The sequence below is a fragment of the Agelaius tricolor genome, unplaced genomic scaffold, assembly GCF_023055355.1.
Source record: "Agelaius tricolor isolate 1412-34295 unplaced genomic scaffold, bAgeTri1.0.p SCAF_5, whole genome shotgun sequence".
Classification (NCBI taxonomy): Eukaryota; Metazoa; Chordata; class Aves; order Passeriformes; family Icteridae; genus Agelaius; species Agelaius tricolor.
The window spans coordinates 31,376,418-31,397,711 of NW_027269265.1; the positions used below are offsets into that span (position 1 = coordinate 31,376,418).

Sequence of the window (21,294 nt, forward strand, 5' to 3'; positions counted from 1 at the left end):
GCTCCCTGTGCTCCTGAACTGCAGCCAGCAGTGGCACAGGAGCGTGGCAGGAGCCAAACAGGTCCTGCACCATAAGAGTCAAGGGGAAATGGTTTTAGGACCTGGAAGTACTAAAGCTGTGTTTTGCTGGCCACTGAATAGATTTCTCTTTCTGTATATCCCCTGATTCCAAAAAGAAATAAACTCGTATAAACTAGTTCAATTTCTCTCATAATGTTCACTCTCCTTGTCAATTCATCTTAGCAGAAATTTATACTGGGGTCACTTAGCAGCATCTATAAAAAAGACTGGAAAACACAGAAAATCAAAATAGGAATTTTTAATGAGTAGCTGTGTTTCTGTACTTTTTGCTCACTTATCACTAAAATAGTATGCAAGCCTTACTGGGCTATATTCAAGGTTTCTGCAGATAAGAAAGGGGTTGCATCTATGTTAAAAGAGAACAAAAGAATAAAAATAAAGAAATGCATACAATCTTTCAAAAAACACAGAAGTTAATTTTTCTGTCTGGTAGGGCATTTATGAAGTAAGAGACCACACTTTTTTTTTCTTTCCTTGCATGCTTACAATTTTGTGCCAATATTTAAGGTTTTGGGGTTTTGGGGTTTTTTTGTTTGCTTGTGGTTTTTTTTGTTATTGTTTGATTTTCAGTTGTTTTCCTTTTTTCTGAGGACTGGAAGGGAATAAGCATACAATGTAAATTTCAGGCCTATTACACCCTGCATAGGACAACAGTAAAAATCTCACTTAAACACATGGGGGCACCAGTAGCTCATCTTGAGCAGTTTATAGCACTTAACTTCATAATTGGAAATGGGAAGTCCCATTTTGCTTTTGCAAATATCATTGCCTACCATAAATTCAGTACAACAGAAAGCCTCTTGTGTGTTTTTTTTTGTTTGTGTTTGATTTAGTTGTTTTTATTTCTTAAAACCACCCAAACAGAATGATTATTGGTAAAGGTGCTGGCCTGACAGCCCAGAGTCTGAAGTCTTCAGTCTGCAGAAAAGGCATAATGCTGTCAACTTCAGTGGCTGCATTAAATGATGTCTCTTAAATTATGATTGCTTGCAGGTATAAAGAAATTTTAAAAATACAATCCTCTCAGGGAGGCTTTTGATTCTCCTGCAGAGACTCCTCATAGCTATTGGAAACAGGGTGGGGTTTATTTGATTATTTTGAAAGGAAATTAGTATGTTTATTGTTTTAGGAAAATGTAATTACTGTTTGTCAGATTGAGATGATAAAATTCAAGAGACTCTGGAACATTATGCAAATATGTCTACTAACAACTGGTAATCAATGGCTTGTCAGCACAGCCCCTGTACAAATATCCCTCTACAGCAAACCTACTGTCCATAAAATTATGCAGATTACTCATGCATGTTAATAGTGTCTATTCTGTTTGCATTTTACTAATAAGACAAGTAAAGGTTTTCTTGTTAGTAAATAAGAGTATTACTTTGCTGTCTGTCCTGTCCTGCAAGACAGGTACTTGTTTCCTACAAGAACAGTAAAATCTTTGTATTAGAAAGTTACAAAAACTCTTGCTGATGAATTCCCTCATGAAAGCAGTGCACACCTGACCTTTGCACTCATTCACTTTCAGGTTAATGTGTGCTATGCTTATGCCCCAATATATTTGGACTTCCTTGGGTGACTACAAGTAATAATTGTACAATATGTGGGGCTCAGCAAACCCAGCAGTGTGATGGCTGCAGCTCTTTGCTGCAGTTTATGTGCTCTGTGCCAGAGCCTGTGCCAGCATCTGGAGGGAGCAGTGCTGGAATGAGGGGGCAGCTGCTCAGGGCTGAGTTGGGGCAGACCTTCCACAGCCAGAAAGGCTGATTTGTTTGTTGTTGTGGGTTTTTGGTTTGTGTGTGGGTTTTGTTTTTGTTTTTTTTTTTTTAATCTAATTAGCCCAGAAAGTAACATTTCAAAATTTCATATGGACATCTCAAATTTTTAAGATTAAATGGAAGTGGCAAATTTACAGGTTTTTACACAACAATATGTAAATATCTAGATTTGTATAGATTTGACTAAAAATACCTATTTTCTTTGCATTTTGTTCAAAACATTGTAGTGTTAAGTGTAACCAGAATTTGAGTATCAGGCAGTGATGCATGTCATAAGAGAGGTGCCTTAGAATGCTAATTTCTGAATTTAAAAGCTAATGATGGTGCCAAATGACAGCAGTGACTTGCAGTGAATTCTCTTTATCTGAGTGATATGGCACAGGTCTGTGAAGAAACTGCACACAAAATGTTTATACCTCTAACTCCACAAACAGGAAAATTATGAGGTGGTGTGACTTTATTTGTATTAAGGAAAAATCTTTGAACTTTGGCCCGTAATATCCTTGATTCCATATGAATTTATAAGCCATGAGCAGCAGTGAATAGGAAAGCCAAGCTGGTGTTTGTGCTGCTGCCAGGAGGTCACACCAGGTCACCTCAATGTGTTTCCCAGCTTTCCCTCTTGAGGAGCAAGGGCAGGATCCAGCAAAGGCAGTGGGTGTTAGCACCATGAGCTCTGCCACGAGTGAACTTTGGGAGCTGCCCTTCCTTGATGCCCCAGAGCTGCAGGAGGGGTGCAGGGCTACTCCTGTGTTCTCAGTGTGGCTGGGAACGTGCAGGGGAAATTCTCAAATCTAGTGTGCTTGTCAGAGAAGTCAGTCAATGGAGAACAAAAGAAGAAAAGAGTATTATTAATACCCATTTCTCTCTAGATCTGTTATTTGCAAGTGGATCTGACTGAGGAACCCATTTAGATTTGAGGCATTGAAACCTTCTCTTGAAACATCCTCCTCTTGTGATTGCAGGAGAGTGTGCAGGCATCACATTCCTCTGCTGAGGAACCAAGAAGATGAAGTGACTCCAACTCTTAAAACCTCCTACTAGCCCCTGTTATGTGGTACAGACTACTGCTGCTAGTCATAAAGTCATCTTTAAAAGATGCCACCAAAGGAGAATGAGTCCCATCTCAAGCAGCTTCTGGGAAGGATAGATGGCAGGTCTGTAGGGATTTAGAGTTAAGTAGCTTGTCATCTACCTAAAGATAATTAATCAATTAGAATGGGATTTGTAGCCATAATTATTTTTTCGTACATGTTACTAGAGGGAAAAATCCAGTAGGAGAGGTAAGAAACCTGAAGAGGAAAGGGAACATGATATCTTCTGTATTGTCTGATGCTTTATAGTAACTGTATTTTCTACTATTGGCAGGAGGTATAGAGAAATGTATTATGAATCTATAAAATTCCATCTACCATTGGAATATGTAGATGTAAGTATTTCAAAAAGTCTATCAGTGAAGGTTGGCCAAATTATGATGAGCCCTTGTTTTTAAAGATTTTTTTCTCTGCTTGTCTCTCATGAGGAGACTGAGGGGAGACCTCAGTGCAGTTACAGCTTCCTCATGAGGGGAAGAGGAGGGACAGGCACTGATTTTTCATCTATGGTGAGCAGTGACAGGGCCCAAGGTAATCGTAATTGTCAATAGGCTGGATATTAGGGAAAGGTTCTTCATCCAGAGGGTGTTTGGGCACTGGAACAGGCTCCCCAGGAAGTGGTCACAGTCCCAAACCTGACAGAGTTCCAGAAGCTTCTGAACAATGCACTCAGGCACAGGGTGTGACTCCTGGGTGCTGTGCAGAGTGAGGAGCTGGACTTGATGATCCCTGTGGGTCCCTTCCAACTCTACATATGCTGTGATTCTGTGAGCATGCCAGGATTTACACCTTTCTGCATTTTTTCTCAAAATCAGCTGCATTTCCCACGCTCCCACCTGAATTTTAAATTAACTTGCATTAAGAAAATACTTTTAAGTTTACTTGGTTCTATGAAGAGATTATTTGGTTCTATGAAGAGATATTTTAGAAATCTAGAGAAGAGGAGTCTCCTACTCCTCTTGATTTTGGTGTTCCAGGAGATAGGATCTCTGGCACTCTCCAAAGGTTTCCAGAGCTCTTCTCCCTGTGCTTGCCATGGTGTGTGCACTCTGCAGTAGGGATGAATGAGAAGAAGAATCCCAGCAGCGCTCAGCTGCAGGGATGAATGAGCAGAAGAATGTTGTCAGCTGCAGAAGCTGGTCCTTCCCCTTGGGGTGCTTTAGCACATCAGGTCAGCTGATCTGAGCCCCCTTTGCAGCAGCAAAGAACAGCACTGGGCCTGGTCTTATCCACCAGGGCTCTTCACCTCCCCACTCCATTGCATATTCATTGTGTGCCAGTGCTTTTATCCAAGGGCAAAAGAAGCCCCGTCTTGACTGGGGTGGCTTTGCATGGCGAGGCCTCTGCTTTGGAGTTCTGGGCTAATACTGGCTCACCAGGGCAGAGGCTGGAGCCTTCCAGCTCTGCACTGGGAATGCTCACAAGGAAGACATTTGAGGCATTGGGAAATCTGCCTTGTAGCAGCTGGCAGACAGGCATGGGAAGGTTTTAAACCTGCTGTTGAACCAGCTGGGGCTTTGAGCCATCTGCATGGAGAATGGAATGGAATGGAATGGAATGGAATGGAATGGAATGGAATGGAATGGAATGGATATGAGTGGGGAAATGAACACGGAAATGTTGTGAAGTTCAGTGGTGCAGTAGAGACAAAACCATGGATGTTCTGGATACTTCTGGTGCATCTAAGCTTCACATTACAGGAGTGAAAAGAGTCTTTTTCTCTGAATGCATTGATACTGACGGAGCATTTGGACTTCTCATGCAGCTGGTCTCAAGTGAATAAAGTGCTAGTGAATAAAGTCTTACAGTCTTTCACTGGCACATTTGCATTTATAGGATTGAAATAATGTCCCATCCCTCATGGGATAAAGGAGGTCACTGTTTTCCTTTCACTGCTCTGTTTCCCAGAACCACATGCTGCACACGTGGTCAGTAGTGAGGTTGTGCTGTGGCAGTGACAGGAGGGTGCAGTTTGCTGGCTTTGTTTCATTTTTTGTCACTCTGCTGGTGTGTGGTGGCTGCAAGGCAGGGTGGCAGAGGGGCCCCTGTCTGTGTGCTGCACGATGCACTGTGTGTGTGACACTGTGTGTGACACTGTGTGTGACACTGTGTGTCAGCTTATTCACATGCTGAAGCGCAAAAGCCACTGCTCAGCTGAAGGACAAGTTAATATAGTCCGTCAGAGGACTGTTCAACCAAAGCAGACATAAAAGTTTTCTTTTTTTTTGCTTTGTCAGCAAGTGGCTGCTGTATTTTTTTTGTTGTGTATACAATTTGAATAATAATGACATATAAGCTGCTGTTATAAATTTATTGTGAGAGGCATGGGCATTATTTTGGTCCTAACTATTGCACAGTAAGAGCCTTTAATATCTTAAATATTTGTACTGTTTGTAATTAAAATATTGGATAAAACTTTGCTGAAAGCAAGGTCAGTAATTGTACAATTTGTGTTCTTAAGGCTTTAGAAAAAATTGCCCCTCTGCAGAGAAATAGAAAATTAGTCTTTATAGTTTTAAGAAACTTTGTGTCATTAAGGAGAAGACAAGCCAAGTCTGGAATGCCTGAGCATGTATAGCTGTAGTGTTTTTGTGTTTCTCGAGGCATGCTCTTGAATGGTTAAGGAAGTTGGCTAGGTTTGCATTTTTCCATTCTTTGTTCTCTTATGCTTTTTCTCCTTCCCTATTCTCTTATTTAACAGCTTCTGTGGAATAGACAAAATGTGATCATTTATAATTTTTTCAGTTCTTCTCACTTCCTTTGCTTAATCAATTTCAGCAAGCAGGATAGGACTCTCTAGGATGAAGCTAGCAGAATTATAATTACAGCATTGGGGCTTTAAAGCCCTTTGAAGTGTTAGCAAGGGTAAGGAAAATGTAAATGCATTTTCTGCATTCAGGATCTTTTGAGAGTTTACATGATGATTGTCCTGCAGATAAGAAAAGAAAAGAAAAAGCAAGTTTGTGAATGATGTCCCAGTTTAACACTGGGAAGCATTCTGTCAATCCTGCCTTCCACCGGGGAGATGTTCCTTTTGAATGTGACAATGACAACAAATGTAGATACAGCAAGGTGACTGGGGATGAAAGTGTAGGATAGTATGGGAAGCTGTCACTTCCCATAGGAAAAAGGAAAAAAATGTATTTCTGATGTGTTGAGGAGACATTGTAAACAATCTTGAAGATTTTTTTTGTGATAAGAACAAATAGTCCAGATTAACAAAAGATTTTGCAAAGTAGGAAGTATGATATTACATCTCTGATTAATACGTATTTTCTCCCTTGGGAACCTTGGGCAAATGAGATAAGCTGTGTCAGCCTTCCCTTGCAGCTCATGTGTGCTTGGAGTTTTTACAGGTTGAGATAAGAGATGTGATTTTTGCTCAGGGAGAAGATCCCCCTGTGAATCTGTGAGGGGCTTAGACACTCTGGGGTATGACTTGCTAAGGAAAGGGCTTTAACTTGGGATTTGGGATTTATTTACTCACAACACATACTCATGGTCCTTCCTATTTCATATCTCTGTGCTAAGATTGGCCAGACTACCTTTTTCTGAATTTGTGACTGGGGAAACTCTATCTTCACTGTGACATGGAAAATGGTTTCAATGAGACTGAAAGGCAAATTTGTCCTCTTGTTTCTCTTTAAATATTCTGCAAAAATTTTTCACTCTTGAAAATCCATTCTCGTTGACTTCTCGTTAAACTGACTCTTCTGGGGGACAGCACTACCTGTTTGTGTTTGACATGGAGGATTGCTCTCCACAGATTTGTTCTCAGTGCTTTGCACTACCAATAGATGGGTAGAAGCAGCTAAAACTTCAGTGGAGTAACAGCATTTCCATTGGATGTGTTTCATCAGGGAAATATCAATACCTGCAAGAAATTAGTTGCTCTTCATGTTTCTTTTTGGTTTTGTTTTTTTTTTCCTCCAAGAATGGAGTGGTTATGTTGTCTACATGGGTGGGACACTATTGCTCTTATAAAGAAATTAGCTGAAATGTATGCACTTTAAACTTGTAATCATTCCAAGGATCTCTAACTGAAATCAGCTGATAAAATACTTTTCCAGAATTAAAATAATGGTAGAGGCATTGTTCTTTTTTTTTGTTTCCCACCCTGCAGCAGTTCAAGACTAGTGCTAGATGACTACATATATGCATATATTTGCATATATATGCATATTGCTGATCTTAGCCCAAGAGATCTAAACCTCTAGTTTATCCTGTAGGAATGTCAAATACCCAATAATAAATGCTCACAAAATCCTGCATGTGAAAGGGAGCTGATTGTTTTGGAGTGTTTTCTTTGTTAGTATGCGACACAGAAAAGCCTGTTCGTGTAAGTAAGGAGATACGGAAAAAAGCATAGATTTATCTAGCTCATCCTTTCTCAGTACAAGGGCATTGTCTGTACTACTCTGGATTTTTGGTAGTCCAAGTTTGAATAATTTAACAATGACATCTCTCATGATTCCTCTGGATAGGAAATTATGAAAAGTTTCTTGGTATTGAGTTGCCTTGCCGTTTTCTTTCAGGCTCTGCCTCAAGGTTCAAGAAACTGATCTTCTGCTATTTTTGTAGCTGACTGTATATGTTTGTATTCCAATATTTTGACTTGGTAGCTGCAGTGCATTTAATCCTAATATGTTTCTTTAAATCAGTAATGTTATAATACCAAAACTAATGCAACTAATGAGAGTTACTGTAATAGTACCCCAACTTCATATATTCATAGCATTTCATTTTTATTATTGTAGTCTTTGCTGAGTGCACTATTTATCAGAGTTTATAAGGAATGAGCTTTGCTGATGCTGTTAAATCACTCAAGTGTGCTAAATTATGGCACCAGAGCAGGTGCTATTGTCTGCAGCTCTTCTGGAAAGAAAGGAAAAACCCTCAAATGATCCTGGACATTTATACCTAAAGGAAACAATCCTTTATATTAATATAAAAAGATTGGTTTGTACTCAGTCAAGGGAATTCTTGGCAGTCGGTTTAAACTTACATGTATATATAGCACACTGGAGCCTGCTAAGTACCTCTGTTTTCTTTATGGATGGAGCTTTGGTGCCAAGAGGTCTGCACCACAGGCAAGCACAGATAGGCTTCTATCTGATGGATTGTCCCATAGTGAACCCCATTGTATACAGGATGTTCAAACACGTATTGATTACGGGGTTCCGTAGTTTACAGCACAATCATAACCTGGTGCTTTTAAGTACATACATGTAATCAATCTTCATGTGAAGGAACTCAGGACAAAAGAAGTATTTTATGCTATATATTAGACATGATATTAAATTACATTAGGTTAAATGTATGTTATAGTTTTCTTTAACCTCATCACCATAGCATTATTGTGTTATGAGTGTGATTTTTGTGTGGGCTATGGACTCAAGGGATAATAAAGCTCACAGTGGGGATAGTGCTGTTCTGGTTTTAGTACCAGGTCTCATGGCAGCTACCTGCCAAATTCCCATTTAACAGAGATGCAGTTCTTTTATGGGGTGGTTTTATGTTTTGTTACATATCTTTTCTGCAACACTGCATTACAGAATAAGAGACTTGAGGGGGAAAATTAGCACATTGATTAGATTTTAGTCCATTGTACAAATAAAATGGAAATATATGTGCTTATAGACTAATTTTCTTTGCTATAATGCCAACATCCAACTAGTCATTTGCAAAATCAATTTGCAAAATTTGCCTCAACTTCAATTTCTAAATGTAGAAATGAATACAAAATTTGAATTTTGTATTAGATTGCATTCTGTTAGCAATTTTTGCAAGTGATTACGTTAGCTCACAATGTTTGGCTATATAAAAGATGATTTAGGCTGGTAATATTTATTTGTAATTTGGGACGGGAGTACTTGAATGGTTCTTTTGGAGCAACTTTCATGTTCAGAGGCTTTATGCACATCTTCTGGATCTATGAAAAATAAATAAATTTGAAATAAGACTATTTGGTGATACTATGGTGATTTTGCTATTTACCCAAGCAGTTTTGTCTGCATTCACTCTTTAACTCATATTTTCCAATTGTTCAAATTCCTTTTTCTCTCCATTCATTGTTAGTAGAATTTATATGTTGACTGTATGTTGTTATCCCTCATTATATAGGGCTTAAAAAAATATTACTTTGCTGTCACACAAGCAACTCCATTGCTGCAGTGTGTGTGGTGGCTGTCTTTGTCAGGGAGAAAGAACATGCTTGAAACTAACGTATTATGTCTGAAATTCAAAAGAATAGTGTACAATAGTACTTAAAAAAAACTCCACAAGCAGCTGGGGTTTAGCCTGTGGATGCATTTGGCCAGTAAGGCATGCAGAAAAGATCTGGGACAGATAATTATTTGTAGAGAGGCACAGAGAGAGAGCGTGGCCTGAGCTTGGTTCCCCAATCTTCAGTGGAAGGCCCTGCTTGTCAAAGGCAGGCACCCAGCTGAGGTGAGTGGGAGGTGGCCACAGCACAGCAGTTTTGGGTGCAGTTGCCCAAGCACAGCAGGCCCATCCTTGTGTCCTCTGCCACTGGGTTACAAAACCTGCTGCGCTCTGCTGCTGTAACCCTGCAGTGATGCTGCTCTTTTCCCTGGGTCCCACAGGGAAAATCTTGTATGTAAAAGTGTGAAGTCACTGCCTGGGATGCTTTGTAACACACTGACTACTGTGGAGGTATATGTGAACAAGAAATCCCATCAACAACAGGGACTCTTCACCACTTTTCATCATTACAACAGGAAATGCAAATTTACATTTAAGAATTGGTTTCATTTAAAAATATTTGTTCTAGGTGTACACAACCAAATTTGCTAGAATGCCCTGGGTCCCTAAGGACCTCAATATCTTAAGCCCTTTTGGGACTTAATTTATTAATGTATTTCTAGGCTGTGCAGGTAGTATTTCTTTCTACAGCATCATTAACATTGTCTTCCTGCCATGATGCCAGTATCTCCTATTGTTAGTTGCCATGATGAACAGTAATAGTATCAGTGACTGAAGATAATTGTGCTTTAGATATATCAGCTTTCATGATGTCTATTTTTTTGCATTTTCTTGCCTAAAATTTTCATAGTTAAGGAAAAAAACAACCATAAGACTAATAATATGCGTTTCCTAGTTTCATTTTTAATTATCTAAGTTACTGGATTTAGGTCACATGGTTATGTTTCTAAAAGAGATACTTGAAATCTAAATTTGGATTTGTCTCTAAAACAATTATATATATATATATATATAGAGAGAGAGAGAGAGAGATATTATATTTTAAATTGAAGTGTAGATTGCTTGCACCAGCTAAAGTACTCACATTTTAATCTCGTGAAATGACTGTGCATAAATTGTCTTTGCTAGGTGGTGCTCATGAGGGTCTCCAGCACTTGGGTCCTTATGGCAATATCCCAAATATCGTGGCTGAGCTGACAGGAGACAATGTACCAAAGGATTTCAGTGAAGATCAAGGATATCCTGACCCTCCAAATCCCTGCCCTATTGGAAAAACAGGTAATTCAGCTCTGCCCTTTGTACCTCTGTCTTCACTGTACATCATCCTGTCTTTCAGCACTGTACAGCCTGTTATCAGAAATGAGGGTTTTTTTCATTCTATGCCCCAGGACAAGAACTGTTGAGAAATTGGGTGTTTTAGTGTTTCAGATGAGCTTTTTAAAATCTTTTTTTAAAGAATATGTGCATATCCTGTATTGCTGTATGACCCTGGAGAAGGTGGAAGAAATCATCTTGATCTCAGAGTAGAAGATAGTGAGATTTATGAGACCATCATGTTCCCAAGGGAGTTCATTTTTAAGCTGGCCCCTGAAAAAAGTTATTCTTTTTTTCAAGATGAGATTTACCCTTATTTTAGAGACTTTCATTGTGCCAAGAGGAATGAAACTGTCTGCCCTGATCTCCAACCCAGACCATGAGTCAATATTTAAGATACCTCGGCTCCAATCCATGCAGCTTTACAGCTCATCCGTGCCAGAAGAGGGGAGCGGCACGGCTGCAGCCCACGGCACTGCAGGCTGGCTGGGGCAGCGCAGCCTCCACAGCAGAGCGGGGCCAGCACGTGTGGGGTGTCTGTCTGTCTGTCTGTCTGTCTGTCTGTCCCCAGGCTGACACTGCGCCGGCACCCGGCCTGGGGGCTGCTGCCCGAGGGTCACTGAATCAGCCCTGCGTGTGCATGCTGTACACATACCCTGGGAGAATGGGTCTCCTTCCTCCTACTTGAGCCAAGGAATGGCTTCCAGGACTGAAAGCAGTAGTAAAACACCCATTGGCTGCCTTGGGACCTGGAACTGGGAATGAGAGCTCTGATTTTTTATTTGTCAGCTAAGACATCCTTTCAAAATGTTTCCTGTTTAGTCTTCTTTTATATTTTTTGGATTATGCAGAACAGTTGTCAGTATTCTTATTTAAAATGTTCTAGCTATCTTAGAATTAATAAGAAAATAATATTTGTTATAAAAGTTTTTTTCACTGTGAAGTGTTTTTGCATTTCATTCAAAAATTTGACAAAATTTCAAATAGTCCTCCCTTACTGTTTCCTATTACTGCCCATTTGGTGATGATGCCTTCATCTCTTCTGGAATAATACCTAATCTTCCAATTTGTTCACTATAGCTGTTGTCTGACAAGTTGCAAATGATGGGTTTAGATTTTCTCATATACACACAAGCACACACATGGACTTTCTATCTTCCGTGCTTGCCCATTAGACTTCTGTTCATGATTAGATACATAAATTAAAGACATGGCATCCAGGGAAATGCCTTTGAAAATCCCTTCAATTTTTTTGTCTTAGGTGAAATAAAAGTTGTTAGCTAAGCTAATACAGTCAGATCTGAACGGGGGGAATTTGCAGGGAAGTGCTGCCTGCTCAGATAAATGGCTCTGTCATAGGTATGCTATGAGTGAAGATAGTATCTGCTAGGATAAGAGTAAAATGTTTTTCAGAGCCTTAAATGGAATTCAAGTGGTGACTGTATTATGCATACAAATTACCAGAGGCCTTCCTCAATCAGGTCTGTGGATTTGCTTAATGGAAAACAATTTTTCCAGTTACTGTCTACATATGCACATTCCACAGCAGGAATACATAAGCCTGGAGCAGATGAGTGGAAGACTTTTGGATTAGCAGTCATAGAGGACACCCATGTGTCCAGCTGCCCTTTCTGTTTTCTACCAAAAGACACAAATGCTCTGAGGTCTACCACACTTCTGTTGTCACCTGTTTCTCTCTTGGTATAACCTTGCCCCTGATGAGACTGAAATGATTTCTAAATGCTTTAATAGTTTCTGAGTTACTTAGCCAATATGAAGAGTTTTCCCCTGTTTTCTATTGGCAAGTGCCAATGAGAAAAATGAGAAAGCTGGATCTGTTGAACTCAGAATAACCTCCTCAGGTCATTGAATCAACTCAGTCTTAAGTCAAGGCTTTACCCACATCTGAGGGAAAAAGACAATCTATCTGCAGATCTTTTTACATGATGACACACAAGGACAGAAGGGAAAGTCCACAGGTGTGTGCTCTGGAGTTCCTGTGTTCTGGCAGCTGCAGCTGTTTGAATGCCCAGCATCATGCCCTGGCTGGTAGGATCTCCTTGGGTATGTCTGAGAGGAACTTGGACTGCAAGCTCCCCATGCTGGCTAAGCGGTGGGAGCTCCAGGAGCAGACTCTATCCAAAAAGCTACTCTGGCCTCAAGATACTGAACCTTTGTGTCAGCTAAAGATGACTTACTTTGGTAAAAAGACCCCAAGTTGATTTTTAAAAGGATATTATCTTGATGTGACACTGCCCACAAAACCATCCCTTATGGTTATAGGAGGTTTCTGGACCAATTAGATTAGTTACCAATCTACAGAAATGTTCTCATCATAAAACTTCTCCTACATAGCATTTTTATGAGGTCTTATGATGCAGAAATGATTTTCAGCCAGCTTGAACAAAGTAGCAAACCAGAAAGGAGCTCCAGGAAGAGCTAGCTACTCAGTGAAAGAAATTCTGTCTTTGCTCACAGCACTCTTTTACCATGACCTTCGAAAGTATTGCCTTACCAATTTCTAAAATAATTTGTGAGCATTTAAAAGGGAAAAGAATATCTCTTCTGAATCAGAACAGGATGCAATTCTAGTTAAAATCAAGTGCAATAATAAAAAGAAAAACATAAAGGAGGGAAAGAGCTTGGAAAATAAACTTCTTCAGTTTTCATTAAGTTGTGAGGATTTTTTTTTAATAAATACATTCTGAAAAATTTGTTTCAAAAGAAAAAAAACCTGGTGTTTTCCAGTCATCCAGTTCTTTATGTTTTTTTAATTGCATGATTGCATTTAAGAAGTTTGCTGACTAATGTGGCACATATTGTGTGTTTCAAAGCTACTGAGCACTCAGTGCTTTCTTTTGCAGTTGATGATGGGTGTCTAGAAAACACCCCAGACACAGCAGAGTTCAGCAGGGAATACCAACTGCACCAACACCTTTTTGATCCAGAGCATGACTATCCCAACAGGGGCAAGTGGGTGAGTACGTGCTTCTTGCTTATTTTTGTTGCATGTGAAACTGGATATTGTCTGCTGTGTGGGACACTATGAAACCATGAGGATGATATTGTCCTTAATGCTGGAAGTTATCACCCTGAGGGAAACTTCTCAAAAAAGGTGAACTTGGCCTGAAAAACAGAAATAGTGTTTGTGATTGATAAACACCCCAGAAAAACAGAAAGCAGAAATCCTTGTTCTATTACCTGTCCCAAAGCATTACAGCTTGATAAGTGCAAAAAACCACACTTCAAACTACAGTGAACATGCAGCCAAAATTAGTGCAGATTTTAAGATTTCAAAGCACAAAATGGCCTTAATCTGAAAGAATATCCAGGTTCAGTGACTATGCACTGTTCAGCTACATATATAAAAATAGAAAGAAAATACAGATAGATGGATGGAGTTCAGCAGATTAAAACAGCTTAAAAAATCTAGGATGACAATTTGCCTTAAGAAATCCTCCTCACTTTAAGGATTTTGGAGGACTTGATGCTGCTTCTTCCTCTAGTCAGATTATGCACTGTATTATATTGAACACCTATTTGACACATCACGTGTAATAAACACAGCGAGCTACACTAAGGGCAAGAATCTTGCTCTGAGCATACAAGGACTTTAATAACTGCAGCTAGACTATTTCTGCAGGCTAGAGGCTCCAAAGAAAGCTCTGCCACTTAATCTTGGATTGCATCAGTTAAAATGTCCAATCCCAAATCCATTTTCAGGCGCCAGGAAAACAATAACAATGATCATAATTTAGGCTTGTAGAGCAAATAATGAAATCTCATTTTACATTGTTATAACACTTCACTTAATATTGCACTAAACCAGTGCTCTGTAAGCATACATCGATAAATGGACATGTTTGGCAGTCTCTTCTCCTGCTGTAATTTTGAGACAATGATTCATCTTCATAATCAAACCAGTATAAGATTTATAGTCTTAATTACTTATGTGAGTGTTAAATTTCTGGAGAGAATCATGCCAAAAATCCAAATTTTGGAAACTTGTTGCATTCTACGTAATTACCATCAAAGGTTTTCATTTAAAAAACACCAGATGGTGAGCGTTCTTATTTATGCCAGATAAGACTGTTAGTTTTCTATTATTCATGAGTACTTTACTTTCATAATACCATTCTGAAGACTACAAAGGCACTTCTGTAAATCTTTGGCCTATAGCAATATTTCAGAATCAAGCACACATACTGTGTTGTCATCAGCAACATATATACTTAATAAATGATGGTAAATCATTAGTGAATCCTGGGCTTTTTTGTATCTCCATCCATCACTACTAATTCAGGAGAAAAAGCTGCTCATGTATGGATTAAAACACTTCTGGGTACTAAACAGTAATCATATTTAGCTGCAGCTTAGCCAAGTCCAGATCTTTTTAATTAGCGATGAAACAGCTGGTCATGTGCATGAACAAATATTCTGCTGAGATCCAGGAGAACAACCCTAATCATCTCCTAATTCCATATTACCAAATGGTAAAAATATAAATACAGTGGTATCTTTTTGTGGCTGCAGTTTTTATTTTTAATTCTCTGGAAAAATCAAGTAAACACTCCAAGAATTAGCTGTTTGCTTATAAAGCAGAGCTGAAGTAGATCAGATCTTTTAGGGCACTCACTGTTGTCTGCAATAAGTTGTAAATGACCAACACAGCTGGCTGTGGGCTGTCTACTGGGTAGCTGTGCATCCTCACCCTCCCACTGCCCCCAGCGCCTAAAATTCCCTCTGCCCACACAGTTTGTTCCTGCTTCTCCTGTTGAAGAGCCTAGGGCCAGGGGCAGTGATGGTTGTGTGCTCACAGACTGTGTTTCCAGCAGCTCTTGCCAGCTGAGTGGGCACCAGGCTGTCATCACCAGCTGCAGCTCCTGCAGCCAGTGTCTGCTGGGCCCATGGAGGCTGGCATGTGCTCCCAGCTCTTGGGGGAGCCTCTCCCCAGCCTTTTCCTACCACTGTGTGCTTGAAGAAGTGTTACAGCTCCCAGTGAACCAACATGCATTCCTTAGTGTAACCACAGAAAAACCCAGATTCCATTAGCAGGTCATAAAAAAAGGACCTGTTTGTCCTACTGGGACAGAAACAGGTTGGTTGGGTTGTTTTGGTGGTACACTGTCATGCTTGCAGAGCTGTGGGACCTCTGCAGTATCCTGTGAATAACACACATTTTATAAGGGTCAAGCCAGTCTAGAAGCTGTCTCATGCAGCAAAGTACATGGTTATGCAGATGCTAAATATTACATGTAAACACTGCTAATACATCTGCAGATACAAATACATAAATCATATGAAATATATACTGGGTTAGGAGTGGGAAGAAAGGGGAAGAATTTTTCTGTCTTTGGGATAGCTCCCCATATATCAATATGTTGGCCAGTGAGAAGTCTCAAGAACCGACTCTATTTATAGAGTGAGATCCATGGGTTATACTCTCCTCCCCTCTCCTCATATGGGGAAAACACAGAGGGGACAGTGGAAATAGTAGGATGAGTGACTTTTGGAGTTTTCTGTCCTTGTGTACAACTGTAGTTTCTAAGATTTCAGAGTTTTTTCCCCCAGTTCAGACTTTTCCTTATAGGACATACACACTTTCTGAGTGTACCTTTCTTGCAGCTTGGCTCTTTGGATGGTGTTGTTGGCATCCAGAAACACTTGCACAAAGATAATTTACACTATACAGTTTACAATCAAATGTAAAAACCTCTTACATATTTTATTGATTTAAAGCATTTTAACTTCTGATTTTTTTCCACCCAAATCCCAACCTGTAGTACTCTAATCCAAGTAGCCAAGAGGATACAAAGGAAGCTCCAGGAGTGAGGGAAAAGTAGAAAACCACATGCAGCATGTCTCTACATGAGGTGTATCTTTAACTGAAGAAAACTCTGTGCCTTCATCCTTAACAACCTCTCAGTGAAGGATGAACACTTCATGGGCAGATTTTGGTGGCTGATGAGGTCAGGCCATTACGCAGTGGAACATATTTTCAGGATTGCTATTATCATACAAGTATGTTCTTAGCTCATGCTCCACAACCATATTTGCTTTGTACTCCACATAATGCTACAGCAGTACTAAGGGTCTTAAAACATTTTCTCAAACAGACTAAACAAAATATGGTTTCCTTGAGCAGGGATAGTTTAATAGTAAGAAATTTTTCAGAATGACGGAAATGCTAGCTCCAGTAGTCCATGAAATTATTTTTATTTCAGAAACACCCATTTTCCTCTCATGAAAGTACAAGGTCAAATACTTTAGAAAGAGAAGCTTTGATGGTGCTTTGTTTCCTAAGGAGAATAAGTCATGCATCCTTGAGTTTCCTTAAAATGTTAAATTTAAGTTTTCCTGAAGTGAGCCCGCATAAATGACTAGCCAAGAATGTTCCCCTTGGCCAACTTCATCTCTGTTCCCTTTTGGAACAGCTCAGACAAAATAACTGAGGTTGGATAAGAGATAGGCCTTGTGAATTTGAGGTTTAATGAACACAAGAAGTACAAAACAGACAATTTTGGCAGATTTCATTGTAACACTTGAAAATGTTTGTTTTTTCTCATATCAAGGCTGCAGAGAGAGTTAGATGTGTTTGGTGAATTTGTCTCGTGCTAGAATTACACTTTCTATTTATATAATCAATGTTAGGTCAGTTGTTTATAGCAGAATTAATGGCCTTGTTTATATAGTCTTCTGCTTTTATACATGTAATTCTTCTCTCCTTCCATTTTCAGGTTAGGGTTTGGTTTTGGTTTTCTTCATAATACAGAATTGAAACAAAATGTGTTGAACATGTGTGTGTTATTCCAGACTTTATTAGAATTCACTACTTATAAGAAATACAACAATATGTGGATGCACTTATGTAAACTATGGTCAGAGGGGGTTTTTTGTGTTGGTTTTTTTTTCATTTTCTTTTCTCATCATCATAACTTTCTCTTCTGCCAAGATGTTTCTGGCAGTTTTTAAAAGGTTTGCCATTAAAAATGTTATAGACCAAATGGTTTTTAGAAGCTTTATTGAGGGCACTACTTAAACAAAGGAAGAGTTGGCGCTGAACTCCTTTCAGCAGAACTTTGCACTGGGAAGTGTTGATATCTGGAAGGGAATAAGCAAAGACAACAAAACAGTAGGAATGACGCCTATTTCTGTTTTTAAAAGGAATTAGAAAATCCCTTGTAAAGCAAGTTTTTTTGCTCCTGTTCTTGTGTCACCTCAAATGTATATAAAGATATACCAGAGGCAGGACTCCTGCTTCTTCTCCTTCACATTCTTATTTTTCTTTTTCCTTCTGCCTTTTCTTAAAAAAAAAAAATAAAAAAAAATCACATGATAAAAAAAAATATCACATGTATCACATGATAGGGAACATCCAGACTGTACAGCACATACTTGAAGCCCTTATTGCCTGAACATGGGGCATAACACAGTGGAAAATTACTGGCTTTTAAATTGTTGGTAAGGCTGTGACTGCATCCGACAAACTGTGATTCTCAGTAGGAATACACAGATATTTATTTGTGGTTTATTTCTCCCATAAAACTACACACTCCTCTAGACTTGATAGTATTTAATAGCAGAAGTAGTATTTTAAAAGAAGAGTGTAATGGATTTGATGGCTGTGTTGGGTTTTTTTTTTCCTTTTCAGAGCAAGAATTTACTCTTTGAGAAAATCAATGGTGGTCCAAAAAGAAGAAAGAGGGTAACTATCTGAATATTTCATAGCCCCTATATAATCTAGAGACCTAATAAAAATTAAAACCATATTGTTGAAATGAAGAGATAGTCTAATGCATTTGTATTATACTTTAGATTATGTGTCAGGAACTCCCTGTGATAAACTGCTATAGCTAGCTTAAGGACTGTACACTGGGCACAAGCCTTATTTCTCAAAACAGACTCTTGCTTTCAGAAGATACGCTCAAGTGTAGAACATTATAAAACCTTGTATTGTCTGTCTTTTAAAATTGATTCTATTTGCTTAAAACCATTTAAAATTATTTAAAGATCTCTAAAATAATCTCAGAATTTGAAAATTCCTACTAAAAATATTAGTAAATTTAATTACCACTATCTATGTGTGTGAATATTTTTGGGTGTAAATAACACTAGAGGTGGTTCTTTATCTGATCTACCCCAGATGAAACTCCTATCACTGTGTCCCACTTGCTTGAAAGACAAAGATGAAAAGGTTCTCACTGTTCTGCTCCTGTAACAAGGAAGGCAACCCACACAGAGAGATTCTGCACAGTCTGCCTCATACTCTCTCTTTTTTGGTAGCGTCAGCCTTTCTTTAATTTAAAAAAAAATCACATTCAGTAAGAGTCGTCATCTTCAGCTTTGCTGCTGTGTATTATTTTTACAAAAAGAAAAAGTCTAGCTCTCTGCCAGAAAGTAGCTTTTCAAAATATGACAGCACAGTTTATATTGTAAATGAAGTAAATATAGTTTAAAATAACGAGCATAAGCGAAGATGATTTATTTATTTTGTAACTCTCAAATTTTAAGTCTCTGCTAGAAAGGGAGAAGATGAGTTGATTTTTTTCCTGATTCAGACATCACTGGCAGCTGGTACTTCAACCATAAGTTAATGATCTGACCTGAGCTTAGTACTTGCTTCATGCTTACATTTGATACATTTGATTTTTGAGTTTGTTAGTTGAAAAGTAAAAAAAGGTAGTCACCTGACTTTAATTTTTAAGTAGCATTTACTCTGGAAATAATTCAGCAGAATATTTATTAATAGCTAGAACAGCATGTTAAAGTAGAATTCATACAACATATACATGAGGGGAAAAAAAGAAAAAAAGAACATTTTCTTTCTGTGAGCTGACTGACACAATTTGATACAAAAGAAGTGCTAGCTGGAGACACTTGGCAGCTACATGGCCAGGGGTAGCCCAGAATTTTGAAGGTGAATTGCTTTACAGACTTATGAAATAATCAGACTGATTTTCTTAGCACCTACATGTCTCTTAATGCTAAATTCATTAGAATTTAATAGAATCAATATAATTTAAATTATTTTAGGGTAATACTGTAATAATTTCTAATGATTTAATGCACAATTCAGAATCTCCACTTTATCAGCAGAAGAGTAACCCAGAACTATCAGTAGGAGAGTGTGTTTTTCTAGAAATCAAGCAGTCCCCTGGATTCCCCTCCTGCCTTTTGTGCTCCCTGCCACCCCTCCCTGCCTTTCTGCACAGACACAGTTTTGGGATCTGGCAACAAATTGATTTTGAATGTCCCCATCTGAGGTTAAAACAAGTCCTGTGTAACAGTGTGTGTAGTAACCCTGCTGTGTCTACCCAGGGCTGTAGTGAAATAGTCACAGAGGCACCACTGGAGTCTAGAAAACCACATCTTCTGAGCATGTGTGCATATTCATGTATTTCTGTGTGCCTCTACAGGCACACGTGCAAGCATGGATACACATACCAGTGTTCACCACGTGCTGCTGTGCTCATCTCTCTGCAGCACTTCCACTGCAAGACAAGGAGGTTTGCAGTGACATCGAATTTTAACCAGCAGCTCTCCCCTTTTTTAAATGTCTGTGCTTGCAGACAGCCCTGTCCAGAAGTGTCAGGACCATTTCTGTGATCACTGAGTTGCTGTGGGCTCAGAGCTGTGTACAAAGGTGCTCGGGAGTTTGTGTTACTTTCAATTCTGCACAGCTGCATGGGATTAAACATATTTTAGTCAAATCAGCCAAAGTATTTTGCATTATATTTTGTGTTTTCTTTTGTTGGTTAAGAAGGATTCAAAATTTTATGTAGTCTCATTCTCTTCAACTTTAATTCAAAAAGTAGCAAGCAAGTACCATTCCAAAAAAAAAAAAAGACCAATTAATCTTCCTAGGAATCTTCAAATAATTCTTAGAAGTTTATGCAATGGTTGAATTTCACTAAATTAACATTAAACAGAACTTCTTTAAACAAACGCAAACAAATCATTTACATATGTCTTATTTCTAACAATTTAAAGCATTGGAGTTAGTTTATTTTCAAAGATTTTTCCACATTCATTTCTGGTTCTTAATATTTTTCTGTTTTCACTTGCAGCAGGCAAAACACCCAAACCTAAGAGAAGTAAAGCAAAAGGGCTCCTCTGTGCTATGACTAAGTATTAATGATAGCATCCACAAATCTGGAGAAACCTAAGGGCCTAAACTGAAGATAGATAAACCCCAAATGTTTTCCAGAGATTTGACAAATACTTCAGATAGCTGAAAATAAATATTTCATGCCCATTATGAATGCTTTTTTTTTTTTTTTTAATTCCTAAGTTTTGGTGAAAGAAGCACAGAAATGTCTCAAGAAAAGTAATTTCTGTGACACACAGTCAGCCTGACAAGAATCAGGAGATACTGGAAAATTTTCATTCCTCTGAAGTTTGTCCTTAGGCAAACAGTTTTTATTAGCATCAAAAAGCCTTCATGCTAGAATTTTTGCCTGTATCTGTGTGAAGAAGACAATATAAACTTGAATTTTGCTTACACTGACACTGTAACAAGCCAGAAAGCAGGTGCAAATGATACTTAATACTGAAGCTCCAGTGAACTGCTTGTCGCTTTGCAAATACAGTAAATACATTTTACTCCATTGGTATAGATAAAATTCAAGCATTTCTATGTTACTTCATCTACGGTCTCCAAGCAGTTTTGAGACAGGATCTGTTCATCTTCAGCCTCACATTGTGCTGCTTGCATGGTGCAAAGTGAAGTTCAACCCTCTCCAGGAATCTTCTTTCAGCATTCCCTTCTTCTGGCAGTGCTGTGAGAGCCATTTTCTATGCCA

The 21,294-nt window shown here is 38.7% G+C and overlaps 1 protein-coding gene across 3 annotated transcripts in view; it reads left to right on the forward strand.

Annotated features, from left to right (window-relative positions):
• LOC139590023 (neuroendocrine protein 7B2-like) overlaps nt 1-21,294 on the forward strand; it is a 42,609-nt gene that overhangs the window by 17,710 nt on the left and 3,605 nt on the right. For all 3 annotated transcript variants that reach the window (XM_071427028.1, XM_071427030.1, XM_071427029.1), the window contains 3 exons: nt 10,307-10,456; nt 13,357-13,469; nt 18,144-18,197. In XM_071427028.1, the coding sequence (XP_071283129.1) occupies nt 10,307-10,456; nt 13,357-13,469; nt 18,144-18,197 (317 nt within the window). The remainder of the gene's footprint in view (nt 1-10,306; nt 10,457-13,356; nt 13,470-18,143; nt 18,198-21,294) is intronic.